Below are 16,009 nucleotides of genomic sequence, written 5' to 3'. Positions count from 1 at the left end.
TCAGCAGCAGAAGACCATACCAAATGCCACACACAGGGAAAACTGGACCATAGAAAATTGGATTTATTGGTTTGATGATGTTGCTAACCATGTCCACTCTTTTATGATCACAGTGTGCCCATCTAGCAGGATAGGATTTCTATGTCCCACAGGTCAGATCCTCTCAAACTGGTTGCTTGAACATGACAGTGAGTTCACTGTACTCAGATCTCAGTCCAGTAGAGGACCACTGTGATTTGGTGGAACAGGAGATTCCCATCATGGATATGCAAATGACACTGCAGCAGCTGCATAGAGCTATCATGTCAATAAGAACCAACAGGCCAAAAGTTTCAACCACCTTGTTTAAGCTGTGCCATAAAATTAATTAAAGCCATTCTGAAGGCAAAAGCAGGCCCCACCCAGTGGTATCTTATGCATGTGTCATTGTACTGTTCTTTCTGTATGTTCTTGTTCAGCATGTAATTTTTTGTGTTGCATAATTGTAGGATTTTGTTTCTTACCGTGCCTAAGGTTATAAATGGTTTGATGCATGACATCAGTCTTGCTACATACTTGTCCTTCCACAAATAACCCATACCTTTTCTTGTCTTTTTCTTATAATGTAATGGTGGAAAAGTCAGGGGCGATCGTGGCTCAAGAGTTGGGTGTTCATCTTGTAATCGGAAGGTTGCCGGTTCGAGCCCCGGCTCGGACAGTCTCGGTCGTTGTGTCCTTGGGCAAGACACTTCACCTACCGCCTACTGGTATTGGCCAGAGGGGCCGATGGTGCAATATGGCAGCCTCGCCTCTGTCAGTCTGCCCCAGGGCAGCTGTGGCTACAACTGTAGCTTGCCTTCACCAGTGTATGAATGTGAGAGTGAATGAATAGTGGAATTGTAAAGCGCTTTGAGGGCCCTGAAAAGCGCTATGTAAATGCAATCCATTATTATTATTGGATGTTGTCCAAAATAAAGACAATGTTGGGTAACACCTCCCACCCACTCCATGACATGCTGGTCAGTCACAGGAGCACGTTCAGTGAGAGACTGAGATTACCGAAAAGCACCACTGAACGACACAGGAAATCTTTCCTGCCTGTGGCCATCTCCCTGTACAACACATCCACTTAACACACTGTTTACTGCTACAACTACACATGTTTCTTTTTCAGCTATTTATTAATAAGTGACTTTATATGTATATATTCTTAGTTAGCGTATTGTCTGTCTTGTTAATGTTTGTTTATAATGGAGCACTGTAACAAAAAAATAATTTCCCCCAGGGATCAATAAAGTATTCTGATTCTGATTATTATAATTAATGTAGTGCTAAGGCTACAACTTCTACAAATGGTATTTGTTGTTTGGTGAAGGGGATTGAGGAGAACTCAAAGTCAAAGTCATGTGGACTGTTATTGACAGTCACTGCTGAGTCAATGACAGTGTGCTTTCTCACCCTAGAGTAATCTATTACAGTTTCTTACATTACCATATACAGCAGGCTGTGCTGAATGCCCAAGCCAGGCAACAGATGAATGAGTTACCATTGTAACAGCCCTATGATGAATACAACTTCAAAGTGGATGCACTAATCAGGTAGAATTCTTTTCTTGGGACCCTCGATTGACTTTGTTTAATAAATGTATTCTTTTATAATGCCAGTGTGTATCTTTAAATATAATCATACCTTTAAAAATTCATTATGTTTTCTTTCCGCTCTTGCCAATTATCTCACCCTTCCTTTTTCTTCTGCATAACCAGTTCTTGGTGATTAAAGGCCAGAGCCTATTCTAGGAAGGATACACGCTAGACAGGCTGTCTGTCACAGGGCTAACACGGAGAAAGAGACAAGCTTATGGCTATCCTGAATTACAAGTTAACCTAACTCACGTGTGTCTTTGAAAGGCTGGATTACCCTGATAGAAGGCGAACGACCATAGGGGGAAACTGCAGACTCCAGACAGAGAGGCCCAGCCATTGTTTTTAAACCCAGCACCTTTTTCCTCTGAGACAACAGTGCAAACCACCACCCCACCGACTGCAAACGTTCACATTACACAAGTAGATATGATAAATATAAAATGTTAAAAAAAAAAAAAATAGTGATGGCATGTTAATATAGGACGTGTAATATTATAATAAATAGTAATAACTCTCTCGTAAGCTACATTTCTGTCTTTTTGGTTAAAATTTAGCTCAAACAATCAAACAAAACACACGAGTTGAATCGGGATTCGGCTTTTCTGTACACCTCGTCACGCCACGCCCACTGACATCATCAGCACTCGCCGGGAAAGCATGGCGACATGACTGTCTAGTATATAAATTTCTGCGCCTTTTGGACCTTTATATTGTCTTTTGTGGAATTACAGTGAATTTAATGGGCTTTATTTCCAATTTTTTTATGGTTCAGTTTTGTTGCTTTTTCTCGTCAGCCGACCGTTGGACACTTGCGAGCCGGTTAAGTATTTAAAATGCAGGCTGTGAAGGTCGCCCATCTGGCTTTGGTAGCGTCCAGAGCTCTCGGATCAAGAAGATTGTGTTGCTGTGAGCTTTTTAAAGCGTCGGCTTGGCTTCGATCTCTCGGTCAGAGTCGCTTCTGTCAGACTGGAGCAGAGACCGCGGTCATTCGTGTTCCCCGGTACCTGCAGAGACGCATTGAAAACGTGAAGGAAATTCGAAGCAAAAGCAAGATCAACACCATCAAAGCTGGAAAGCTCCTCATCCAGAGCAAGAACCCAGCTCTGAACCAGTCTGCCGGATACATCCTGGGAAAATTCGAGCAGCCTTCTCTTTGCTCTAAAGGATGGAAACATAACAAATCATTCGGTGACTATTTCAGCATCAACAACGTCAGGGCTGTTGCACCTTACGTTGCTGAAAACGGGAATGAGGACGCTGAACAGAAACCGCTAGCCACTTTTAATAATCTCCACATCTGCAAGGAGCTGGTGGAGACTTTAGAGACTCTCAGTATTAAACATCCCACCACTGTGCAGCTGCAGACCATCCCCAAAGTCATGAGAGGTCACAATGTACTCTGTGCTGCTGAGACTGGCAGTGGGAAGACGCTGAGTTATCTCCTACCTGTTATTCACAGACTGCAGGCTGATAGGGAGTCTGAAAGTTACTCTGAGAGTGCACACAAGATATGCACTGTGGTTCTTGTGCCTTCAAGAGAGCTGGCAGAGCAAGTGGCAGCTGTGTCCAGGACTCTGTGTGCGCCATTTGGTTTCGTTACAAGGACCATTGGAGGAGGACGAGGTGTGGGACACATCAAGACAGTCTTCAGGAGGGATCATCCGGATATTTTAGTGGCTACGCCAGGTGCTCTGGTCAAGGCCCTGCGGAGGCGTTGTCTGGATTTGAGTGAGCTGGGGTTCTTTGTGGTTGATGAGGCTGACACAATGTTCGACCCCAGCTTTTCTGACATGCTGGAGAACATCCTGCTCCACGTCAACGTTGCTAGTGATCCCAAGGAAACACGTGGCCTGGGTCACAAAGCACAGCTCCTCGTGGTTGGGGCAACCTTCCCAGGCGGTGTGGGCGACGTGCTCAGCAAGGTGACAGATCTTGGAAAAATAGTTATTATTAGGAGCAAGATGCTGCACTTTCTTATGCCCCATGTTAAACAGACATTCCTGAAGGTAAAAGGTGCCGACAAGATCCTAGAGCTCCACCAAGCTCTGAAGCTGCTGCAGCAAGACAGAGGTGGAGGCGCAGTTCTGGTGTTCTGCAACAAGTCTTCCACCGTCAACTGGGTTGGATACTCGCTTGAAGAGATGGGGGTAAAGCATGCACGTCTCCAAGGGGAGATGCCTGCTGCTGTGCGTGCAGGAATCTTCCATTCCTTCCAGAAGGGCAACGTAGACGTGCTGATATGCACGGACATTGCCTCACGTGGCCTGGACACATCCAGAGTGCGCTTGGTGGTCAACTACGACTTCCCAGAATCCCACACGGACTATATCCACCGAGCAGGCAGAGTAGGGAGAGCAGGTGGTGTAGAGGATGGGGAGGTGCTCAGCTTTGTCACCCATCCCTGGGATGTGGAGCTGGTGCAGAAGATTGAGACAGCTGCACGCAGGAGATTGAGCTTGCCAGGCATGGAGTCCGACATACATGAACCAAAGCCCATAATGTTAAATGAAATGGAGTAGATGGTTTTTGTGTGTTTGTGATTTAAATGCAAAACATGGAACAGAATAGATTTTAAGGAATGGTTATTTGAAACTAAACTGCAGTCAGAACCTATAAAGCTCACGTTTAAGAATGATTTGTGTGTGCTTCACATCTAAATGTATTTTTCTGCCATGTACAAAATCTTGTCAACACCTTTATCTTTTGATTAAAGATGTTCTGCTTGTACAGATACAACATTTGTTGGGTATATTTCTGTTAACTGATGCAGTTTGTTTTTTTTCCAAAATGATTTCACCTCAAAGTAAAACCTAATAGCATATTCCTCCTGTGCAGTTGCATTTACTAACATGAAGAAGCATAAAAGATTATTGGCTGTCCGAGTCTGGATTGGAAAGCGTCTAATTTTTGAATCTATGTTCAATCTTTCTTTAGGAGCAGCAACAGTTTTGATAGGTTTGTCACGAATCTTATGTTGCAGACTTAAACCTCCTCAAAACATCTAAAAAACCAAAACTTTTAGTTATTACCTCATAAAAAGTTTTAAAATCTGTAAGAGCATTAAATTGCAGTTAGTGTTGCCCTCGTTTATGTATTGCATGTATTCTGCCACAAGGTGGCGGCATTTGGCTGATATTGGTTTGTAGAGGGTTTAAAGGTGATTACATGTGCAGGGGAAGGATTTATGCATTTCTTTATTTTGCTTTCTGCTCATTGCAATTAACTCGGCACAGTGTAAATAGCATATTATGTGCCCACCTAATAGTTTGTGTGCTGTGGCTCCCTGCATGTTGTTTTGTGGTATAGATGTAGCTCATCAAACTAAAGCAGTAATCAAAGTGTTACAGCCGAATAGCTCTTATTGTGGTAGGTCTGCAGTACTTGAAAGGATTTCCCCCTCCTCTTTCATGTCTATGAGTACTTGTTGAAAGCAAAATGAAAAATTGCAGGCTTTTATTTTGTAATGCTCATTAATGTGCCTGGTGATTTAAGCTGGAGTCGTTGTGGAAGTATTGAGATTACAGGGGCAGACGGACGTCAGCGTGAGGCAGACAGAGTTAACGGCACTGAGGGTATCAAGGGGCTTCCATGAGAATGTTTGGTATTTAGCTGTAGTTGTCCTGCTCCAGCTGGGGTCGACATCTTTGAGCTTTTCCCCCCACGTAGGTTCACATTTCACCCCAGTTTGCCCTGACAACAAGAACCCGATATCCACTTACAACATGTGGAACAACTGCTGCCGATCCCTCAACTTATATTCTTGTTCAATTTTAACCAGAGTGGCCCCTGTAAAGTAAAACACCTAAATACTGTGTAGAGTTTCCTTTATTTGTCTCGCTCCCACATAGTTTGCTGGGTCCCATTTCCCAAATGGCTTAAATCAGTGGTTTAAATCCATCATTTAAATCATGGAGCACATAGAGCTCCATTTGACCACTTTGATTAAGTGGGTTGAACTGGTATAACATAATAACACACATAACTGATTGTTTTTACATTATTTCCCAGTTCTAAAGCCGCTAAGCAGTTCAGTTGGTTATTAAAAAGAAACTTACTGGCTCAGCTCCTCACTTTAGTGGCGTGGCAGGCCGTGGGTGATGTGAATGTCAGTAAGAAGGCTGACAAACATTGATGATTCAGAACTGTGGCCTGGATGAAATTAGCAGTTCAGACATCCACTTTCATGACGTTGACTTAATACATAGTTCTTCATTTATTACTATTGTGACATATGTGCAGCTGTCTTCTGGGGCTTTGGGGGAACTTCACTGAGTTTAAGACAATAACTCAGTCAAGGTCAAAGGGACTGTGTGTATATAACCTGAGAGGTGATGGAGACAGTCTAAGATGCATTCTAGAAAATGTGCCAGTCCTATAAGCTCAAGCTCAATTTATTCTATCTGCTGATTTTCAGTTCAGTGTTCAGTCAAAAAAAAGTTGTTGTTTTTTTAGTGTTTCCTGATTTGGAAATTTGGCTCATATTGTGCAGTTTTGTACATCAGTATCAACATCTGCATATTTGTCTGCTGGAGAGAGAAAGTTTCTCTCAGTCACTGGTGTATGAACATGTTTTTGTGACCCTACAAGTGGTTTAGAGATCTTTTGCTGTCCACTATACTGCTTAGTCAGTCAGATATTTCCATTTTTTCAGTGTGGGAAGAAGCAGTAGCATTAAATATGAGAATTATCAACTAGGTACATTTCCTTCTGTGTTATAAAATCAAAGCTGAATATTTTTTCCCAAGCCCTGGACTTTCAAAATATTTGAGCAGGTGGTGATTTTTGCGTGTCTTTTTTCTTCTTCTTTTCTTTTCTTTTTAGTTTCTGGTTTTAGCACATCAATGCTCGTCTGTTACTAAAAAGAAGAAGAAAAAAACAGGAAGAAAAAGAACAGTGTGAAACTAACACTACATCACCGAACCCGATCCATTTTGTAGTTTAACTGGGTACAGATATGACCAAACGGACTACAAAACGCTTGGGCCATTAATAATGACGCATTTCCTTTTTGCCCCACCGTAGGATTATCCCCCCGTCCCCTCCCCTCCCCATTTACGCACACACATACACACGGTACCTCTGCTGCTCACACACTGTTGGCCACTTGGAAATTTCCCCTCAACGCGCAGGATATTTTAGTGCTGAGGAGCGGGGCTGCCGGCTAATGTGCATCTTCTCAGGGCTGACTTGCCTGAAATGCCCCAGCATTTGAAGGTAGGTTTACACCCCTCCCCGTAATCGGTTTAATCTGGTGACCATCTCCCCCCCTGGCAGCAGCAGATCTGCCTGACCTCTCCGACCAAGCTTTTTAATCAAACTGCATGCTGTGTGTGAGCGTGAGAGTCCCAGCCCCTCTCTCTGCTCTGTGACTGCGCTGCATTTTTTTCTGAATGGATCTGCGGTCTTTCAGTCGCCGTGATGCTCATTTGAATTAACGAAACTTGTGGGGGTCTCTAATTGCTGACTTTTGTGGTTGCATCGCGTCGTTTTTTTGCTTTTTCTTTCTTGGGCGACTTGTACAGACCACATGGTTGCAGCAGGGGGTCGCCCGGTGAGTTTGGTTTTCTGTCTCTTATCTTTCCGTTTTCCCTTCTTTTGGCCTTTGAAGCCGCAGGATCGAGCGTGCGGTGAGTGCGGAGTCTAAAGAGTTCACGGAGCGGCTGGTATCCTAACTTGCATTGCACTGGCCGGAGAAAACCAACCTCCGCCATGTTTCCATGTCAGTCAAGCTGCCTCTCGTACGAGCAGGCAATTGTTTCCAACTTTTTAAATCATCGTTTTTCACGCGCTTGCGTCGGAAACGCACGCGTTAAAGGCTGCAACCTGTACGAAGCCAGTTACAATCGCCCAATATCACATGGCTTGCAGGAGGAGGGGAGCACCTATGTTTGAGCTGTAGGCGTTATTGCCACCTTTTATCCGTGGCTGAGTGCACGTGATTGCCATTCTTCTGGCTAACCTGTGATGGAAAATGCGAACCGCGACATCTTGGAGTAATGTATGGCTCCACCACTGCAGCAGGTTGTATGGACTAAATGGTGAGGATGAGTGGCTCAGCTGCCACACCCCTTCATAGAAAGACGAGGCTGGTTATGTTTTTACACTGATCACATGCTGTTGTTGTTATTATTAGTATAGCAGGGAATTTGGTGATGTCTCCAAATGTCTCCTCTTGTTTGGCGTGGGACTGAGCTGGGAGATCACCTGTGTGTGTGTATGCTAAGTTTGTGTGTGAGGAAGGATCAGTGCAGGCCATCGCTGCTAGTATTAGAATGAATGGACCTATCAGCAGCCTGGGAATTTCAGTGAGCCTGGTGTGTAGACTGTGACAGTTCTCATGAGATTGCTGGCCAGGTATGGAGGAAGAGTTGCCTGTAATGCAAAAGTACTCTCCTGAACACCCCCCCCCCCCCCCCCCCCCCCCCCCTTCATACGCGCACACACACCTCCTTTGGATCCCCCCACACCTCCCTTGAATTCCTCCACCCCCAAAAGCTGCCCAGACCTTGGCTTGTCAGAAGAAGACACATGACCTTATTGGCTGCAGGCTTGAGCGTGTGTGTAGTGCCTCGGGAGAATGCTCTCCTGTGACTGTTCTTTTAGGTATGTTGAACATGAGTCTGAGCGTTGAGATCCGGCTGACAGTAGGACAGCGTACCCCGTGGGGAATGCTCGGCAGATATCGGATATGTTTGCCCAGAAATCTATAGTTAATAAAGAGGCTTCAGCAAAAGAGAATGTCATCGCTCCACCTCAAGTTGCCCTTTGTTAAAATCTGTCCTTTCAAAATGGCAGCTCTCGTCTAATGAGCCCAGCTTCTGTTTTCTCGTGCTTATCATTTATTCTTCTGTACATCTCTGAAAATGTCATTCTCCCGAGCCCCCGTACCTAGCTGTTACTATCTGCCGTCGCCGCTGCTTGGTATGCAGCTCTGGCACCGGCGACGACACCGATCATTTATTAAACTGGCCAAACTCACTCTGGCTTCCTTGACATAAAAGCAGCAATCAACAGCGTTTTCATTACATTAGCAACCGTGCTGACCTTTTGGAGAGTGTGTTTATGCATCCATTAGACTCTTAGTAGTTTTTCAAAGCGGAGTCCTGCACAAAAGCCCTTTTTTTTATTTTTCTTTCCTTCTGTTTTTTTCCCCCCAGTGTAACTGTTCAGTTATTTGGTGCTGAAGTCAATGGAGATGGAGTGAGAATTGCAGAGATGTTCTTGATAAAGTATTTCAATCTGCATTTCAAAGTATCACACTTTTTTTAAAAAAATTTATTTATTTATTTATTTTATTTTAAAGATTTCTCACATTAATAAATGCTGTATGTATAGGTTTAGCAGAAGTTTACAGCTGGAAGATTGCATGGAGTGTGATTATCATTTAGCTTGTCGATATCTGTTGGGGATTTTAACTTTCAATGGAAATGTGCTCCTGGCTTCAAGTCCAATCTGTGGGGTTACTCATCAGCTGCACATGGCTAGTTTATTGATTTTTCTCATTGTTCTGCATGAAATCAGGCCTCTGCTGTCACCTCTGACCACAGAGAGGAAGTAATGAGCAAACTGTAATGACACTTTAATGACACTGATAATGCAGCAGATTAGTTTGCGGTTGCCATGCTCAGTCAGATATTTCTGCTGTGCTCTGTTGGCAGGGGGAAAAGGAACATACAGAAAGTGTTATTTTCATGGTCAGGGTCAGCAGTGTTGTTGTGTACAGCAAGCAAGTTCAAGTTTTCTATTGAGATTTTCTTTGAGAGACTGCAAGAAGGGGAAAAAACACTCTGCTTGTGAACTGTTTACCCTTTAAAAAAGTATTTTATGCAAAAGCTGCAAAGTGAACAGACTATTTGTAATGCAGGTGGAGGGAAAACAGTGAAAGTTGTGCAACGAAAGCTACATTCATCAAACGTAATACAGCTTAGGTTCAAAATTCTGAAGCAGCAGCTATCCCTTGATGCTCGTTCCAGAGTCGCTCTGAGGTAAACCAGCTCTGGTTGCTTTTAATGCTGCACTGACCTCGTGAAGCTCTGTCTCTACTCTTCGTTTGTTTCCCAGGGCATCTCCCAGCTGGTCACCTGGAATTAATTTTGTTGTTTTTTTGTTTTTTTTTAACGTGGCTCTCAGGGCCTGAAACAAATGTTTGGAGCTGGTTGCCAGATTGGTAACTAAGAATCGCTGTTTGGCTGAGAAAGCTGGCAAAGATAATTGGTGTAGTTTAAACTGTTTGAGTGACAATGTTCTTGTGTGGGTATGCAATTATAGATGATCATTGTATGAATTACTTGTCAGGGTGAAAAGGGGAGTGATGACCTCAAGCATGCCTAATCACATTTGCAGTTTGACTCATGTCACATTGATGCTGTTGATTTGTTTAACGATGACATTAAAGCTTTTACTCCTGAGCATGCACTGAGCAGGCTTAGTCAGAATAGTCTCATCTACGTTCAGCGTTCGTACTTGGATACACGGCGCCTGCTTGCCCTTGTTTAGGGATGTCTTGTTGGGCTATTTTACATCACCTGTTCCTCTCTTTTGCTACTTTGTTAGTTCAGCCTCTGAACAACTAGACTAGCAGACTTGTTTTATCAGTCGTGAATGGTTGATGGTCTAACTTTCCGTCGCTTAAATCAGGTTTTTGTTTGACTTCAGCATGTCAGTATGTGTGGTGGGTCTCTTTGGTGAAACTAACATTTTGACATTTATCTTTGTCCTTTATGTTCTTCAGCCTCAGTGATGGAAAAAAGCATAGCTGTAACTTTGGATTCAGCTAATGAATCTTTTCAATCCATGGGTGCAAACGTGCTCTTAAATATAATCCTTGAGATTTATTTAAAAAGAGTGTTTTGTTTTTGTTAAGCAAAAGCTATTCAGTGGTTTATACTCCCTACATACCTTTCTTTGAAGCTCTTTGCACTGTTACTGGTGGAGTCCAACATTCCTGCCTTGTATTCTAACAACCTGTGTATGCATAACTGCAGTGTGAGTTTGCATGGCTGCTCTGTAAGCAAATAAATCAGTTCTTCTGCTGTGTTTATGACAAATTAAATACTCGAGGAGCGCTTGCAGCCCACATTAAACCCCACCTGATGCTGCTGTGTAAATCAAAGTGTTAAATCAGATAGGCCTGACCCAGTGACAAGATTTACAACTTTAATGTTTCATGTCAGCTCACAGAGTTCATCTGAAAAGGCTCTGTAGGGCCATTTTCATGGAGGCAAGAGCTTCAACATGGCCGTATGGCTGACCTGCACACAGTAGAGGCAGAAGTGTCTGTTCCATTGTTATATTTCTTGTTCTGCGGTTCTGGATACAACTGCAGAATTCCCTCTATGTATAATAATTATATAATAATTTTCAGTTCAATTTAAATCAGTTTTTTTTTATGTGCTAAATAACAACAGCCGCCACCTTAAGGCGCTTTATATTTTAAAATAATGAACCCAAAATAATAAATAAATATAATTTTATTTATATAGCACCTTTCTAGACAGAATCACAAAGTGCTGCACATAAGATAACGAGTCATAAATTTTCTTTTTTTTTTTTTTTTGAAAAAAAAGAAAAAAAAGAAAAGACAGAGCTGTAGCAGATCAGAGGTGTAGGCTGGTGCCAGTCCGTGCACAGCTCTGTAAGTAAAGACCAGGATCTTAAAATGGACTCTAAATTCAACAGGAAGCAGTGGAGATGAGATAGCAACGGTGTCACATGTGAATACTTAGAGGATTTTGTCAAAAGCCTAGCTGCAGACGATCCAGAGAACCTTTGCTTAGACACATAAACAGCGAGTTACAATAGTCCAAGCACGAGGAAATAAATGCATGTATAGCAATCTCCAGTTCAGAGCGAGATAAAATCTGGCTTAGCTTAGCCACATTTCTTAAATGATAAAAACAAGACCGAACCAGAGATTTCACATGACCATCCAATGTGAGGCTACGTCCACACGTACCCGGGTATTTTTGAAAACGCAGATTTTTTCTATGCGTTTGCACCTTTCGTCCACACGTAAACGGCGTTTTTGGTCACTGAAAACGAAGATTTTTAAAAACTCCGGCCAGGGTGGATGTTTTTGAAAACTCCGTTTTTGTATTTACGTGTGGACGAGGAAAACGGAGAAAACGCAGCGTCAAAGATGTGCGCCTTTTTTTTTTTGACGTCACACTGTGCGCCACGTTATTGTTTCGGTGAAATTAATTTCTACAATACTGTTACTTCTACTCTCTGCGGTGTTTAAATGCTTACATATACACACAGTTACTGTCCCTCCACACATACGACTTGGTTCTGCTTCTATGCCCCAGTTTTGTTTACTTTTTCCCACCGAGGCTTCTAGACTTCTGATTGGCCAACATTTCTACACGGTTAGGAATATATCACCACCTGTTGCTTTGGCATGTTCCTAGCAGCGTTTTCCTTCATTTCTGCGTTTACGTGTGGACAGGATTATTTTTTTAAAACGAAAACGGAAAATCTCCGTGGAATGTAAGCGTTTTGGGCCATATCAATCAGGATGCACAACTCTGTGAAAACGACTGAAAACGCTAGTGTAGACGCGTTTTCACCGTTTTCAAATCTACCCGGGCTAGTGTGGACGTAGCCCGAGAGAGGACCAAGAGCTTTCACTATCTGCGATAAAAATCTGCCAGGAGCACATACGAGGACTTCGGTTTGCCCCTCGTTGAGTTGGAGGAAATTTTCAGCCATCCAACGTTCTAACAACCTGTGTTAGAACCGAGAAAACCTCAACAATCAGACAATCAGCAATTACTTGGCAACAGTGCGAAGGAAAAACTCCTTTTTTAACAGGAATAAACCTCTAGCAGAACCAGGGTCAGGGATGCACATGACCGATCAGGGTGAGAGGAGGAAGGCAGGACAATAGACACTGTGGATGATTAAATGCAGAGTGGTGTATGAACATCACTGTTCAGTGGGAAACCCCCAGTAGCCTAGTCCTGCTGCAGAGTAACCTGGGTAGGATTCAGGGTCACCTGGTCCAGCCCTAACTATATGCTTTAGCAAACAGTAAAGTTTGAAGCCTAATCTTAAAAATATAGAGAGAGTCTGTCTCCATAATCCAAACTAGGAGCCATCCTATAAACCACATGTAAGCCAGCATTCTGAGAGCAAAGTGCTTTGTTGGGGTGATGTGGTACTATGTAGTCTTTAAGATAAGACGGGCCTGACTATTCAAGACCTTGTATGTGAGGAGAAGGAGTTTGATTCTGGATTTAACAGGGAGAGGCAGAAAGATTAAAATACAAAGGGTTCTTTCTTTCAAACTTCAGTTTGTACAATTAAATGTCTCACATGCTGGGAAGAAAAAAAAACTATGAATATTTTGGTGTTCTTTATGCCAGGATCTGACTGGAGACATTTTAATGAGTGTCTGGCCCAGTTCAAGTTAACAAAATCAGAGAATTTTACAGTTTGTTGTGCCCAACCTAGGCATGCATGGCCTTAAATGCAAGAGTGAAATCACAAGATTCCCATCAGAGAGGCTCCCTGTGCCTGCCTTCTTCTCATGTGCACTTTTTGGATAGTGTCAGATAGAGAAACGATTGGATAACTTTCGATTATCCTTCATTTATGAGGTAAGAACTGGCAGCAAGTGATTGGCTCATAACATATCGAAGTCTCAGTGCCAGGCTTTTTAATTCTTTAAAATGTCTGTGGGGAAAAAAAAGAATATTGTATTGCGACATTAAAAAATGAACAGTGTAAAGATTAATGCCCAGATATTAAAGAATACTACCAGTTGAACAAGCAAACAAGTGCACTGATTGTGATGTGTAACTTTAGGATGATGGTTACAGTTGGATGGATGCAGCAGAGGCTGCCTTCTTGGCACATCGTATCTACTTTCTGTTTTTTCCCACCTCCCACTGAGTTCTCGTTTGCCTGCCTCCCACTCACTTCACCATCCCATGTAGATTGCATCACAAATAGAAGCCAGTACCGTGACTGCCCACTGGTAACATGAAGAGCTATTTCTGCACAACTAGCCTTTCCTAATTGATTAGTTTTAAATACTCAGCATGACTCAAGGGCAGGACATGTTCACTGTGTGTGCGCGCCGAGGGGGTGGTGGTTTCTGTTTTGTCTAAAATTAAACATGAAGTATGTTTTAGGAGGAGCAAGCAGTCTGTCTGAGCAACTGTTGCCCTGCAGCAGGCTCCGTATGTGGCTCTGTACATTCTTTGATACGAGGCGGACGACCCTCAGTCTGGTTTAAAAATACAAAATTTTGGTCATGCCTTGCAGTTTGGAGCAGCGGTAGCCAGTATGGTTGTCATAGAGACGAGAGATGGAAACTCATGCTGCTTACTACGACAACAGGGTTTTAAACTGGAACAAATGAGTGCTATTGTGCCCAGAAATACATTTATATTTTGTCCCGAATCATACTTTCTAGCATTAAAGCATCTAATGTGGGCTTTTAACACAGGATATTCTTATTTGGCAACAGAGGAGCTGAGAATTTACTGTCCTGCCAAATTGATTTGTCAAATGTTCCACACCTGAAAGAACAGAGCTTCCAACCTCGACGCAGCAGTTATCTATCTCTGTCAAAACTAGAGATGGTCGATCCTTCAGCTGGAACACAGACGTTCTTATGCTGTCTGACAATTGCTTTCATAAATTCAGGAAATAATACCGTGTTGAATATGATGTAGCGCTCTCAAGGTGAAGTGTGGCGAAGTAATCCTGTTTCAGTTTAATACTTTGAAATGAACACCAGTCATTGCTGAATTCCAGTGCTGTTTTTTTGCTTTAAGTGCTTGTGATGGGGCTGTGTTGCAAGCTTTTGGATTATAATAATGAACTTTGGTTTTAGTGTGCATCTATTATGTTAATGAGCGCGAATGGTTGTTTGTCTCTGTGTGTTAGCCCTGCGACTGGACGGATGGATGTTTTTATCTCTTTATAAACCTATTTGTGCTGGCCTCCGCAATAGTCCCAGGTTTCCATGTGGTGCTTCGGGAAAATAACTTGCCTGCCCCAGGGTAGCTGTTCTGCTTGTAATCTAAACTCACTATGATGAAACACATGTCCTTTTAAGCTACATAAACATCTGTAAGACAGATCAGTGTTTCTTGGAACAAATCCAGGTTCTCTTTAAAACATCAGCTTGCAGTTTCAGGGCTTTTGGACAAAGTCAACCATCATCTCAATTTTTGGATGAAAGAGTATCTGCTCCGAAATGTGTTTCAGGTTACAGCTGAGCTCTTCAGCTATTACTGGACTGCATCTCTGGCAGAAATCCATGCTGCCGTAGTTGCCACCTCGAGGCTCATGCCTCTTAGTCACCAGGGCAGAAATGAAACCTAATCCGGTGTGTGGTACTCCTAGTTCACTGCAAACAGTGTAGATTGGCTGTTTTGTACAAAACCACATGTGGCCAGCCACCCTTGTGAACCATGTTAGTATGTAACATGCTGTAATTTTCACATTTCTCTTCAGCAAATCTTACATTGCTTTAGGCAGTAAAATTCAATCTTCATTTACCCTCCTCTTCTCTCTGCTTGGGGGTTGTTTGATTTGGCTGAAGTAACCAGAAAACGTAGTAGTTGCCTAAAGGTTGCAGGATCTTGTCTGTTAAATAGAGAATGTAATAGAGTCAGTCTGCAGTAGAAATTAAACTATGCAGCTATCTCTGTGCTACAGCAGTGGTTTAACTTCATGAATCGACTAATGAATCTTTGAAGTCGGGAGTTGTACATGCGATGATGAATTTCTCAGAACTCTTTCAGATTATAGGGATTCTCTAAATGTTGTCTTTCTTAGTAATTGTTTTCTGATTACACATCTTATGCCTGTTTCTCTTGGATAACTTGCATGTAACTTAAACACTGAAAAACTCCAACTGCTGGTCAGTAAAGGGAATATTGGGCATTTACTAGATTTCACACTAGCAGTCTCGGTCTACTTATCAAAGGTTGTTGTCCTGTCTCTTTTAACCAACCCAAAACTTCAGATGCCGGACCATTGTCCAACAAAAAGAGCAAGAGTTTTGCTGTGGTGTAAGAAGACAACAGCATAAAGAAAGGAAAAATGCACTGCTGTGGTGGTATGCGAGCAGCATCTCCAGAATCCATTGGGAATCTAGCGAATCCACTGCCAGAAAATTAACAGTGGTGGATGAGCACATCATGATTTGATTGCTCTGCCAATGAAAACCTCAGACCCACCCTTCTATTTTAAAGATGAGGACATGTTTCTTCTGTCGCTTTGAAGCCGCCTGGGCAGCTGGGGAATAACGTCACGACGAAGTCATGGACAAATGGTGTTCTCGTTACTCGACATGAATGTTGTTTGTTGACAAATTTCAACATTCGTGTCACTCATCAAATTATTTCTGTCGCTGTGACGTAGCGCTT

The 16,009-nt window shown here is 42.8% G+C and overlaps 2 protein-coding genes across 3 annotated transcripts in view; both read left to right on the top strand.

The window, feature by feature from the left end:
* The first annotated feature begins 2,271 nt into the window (after window positions 1-2,271).
* Window positions 2,272-4,359, top strand: ddx28 (DEAD (Asp-Glu-Ala-Asp) box polypeptide 28). Its single transcript, XM_085410953.1, has one exon. The coding sequence runs from the start codon at window positions 2,456-2,458 to the stop codon at window positions 4,139-4,141; it is 1,686 nt and encodes a 561-aa protein (XP_085267079.1). The 5' UTR covers window positions 2,272-2,455; the 3' UTR covers window positions 4,142-4,359.
* Window positions 4,360-6,678: 2,319 nt separating this feature from the next.
* Window positions 6,679-16,009, top strand: part of LOC146678415 (talin-2) — a 100,178-nt gene continuing 90,847 nt past the window's right edge. The window contains exon 1 of one of the 2 annotated variants that reach the window (XM_085389064.1): window positions 6,679-6,836. The gene's annotated coding sequence lies outside the window, so the exon portion shown is untranslated. Of the gene's footprint in view, window positions 6,837-6,938; window positions 7,174-16,009 lie in introns of those variants that run through there. The other variant, XM_085389150.1, reaches the window with a different exon arrangement.

This window comes from Rhamphochromis longiceps, linkage group LG1, assembly GCF_057381845.1.
Source record: "Rhamphochromis longiceps isolate RC_006_pf linkage group LG1, R_longiceps_female_GT1.1, whole genome shotgun sequence".
Lineage (NCBI taxonomy): Eukaryota > Metazoa > Chordata > Actinopteri > Cichliformes > Cichlidae > Rhamphochromis > Rhamphochromis longiceps.
Note: the sequence above shows the minus strand (reverse complement) of the source record. Positions and strands in the feature narration are given on the sequence as shown.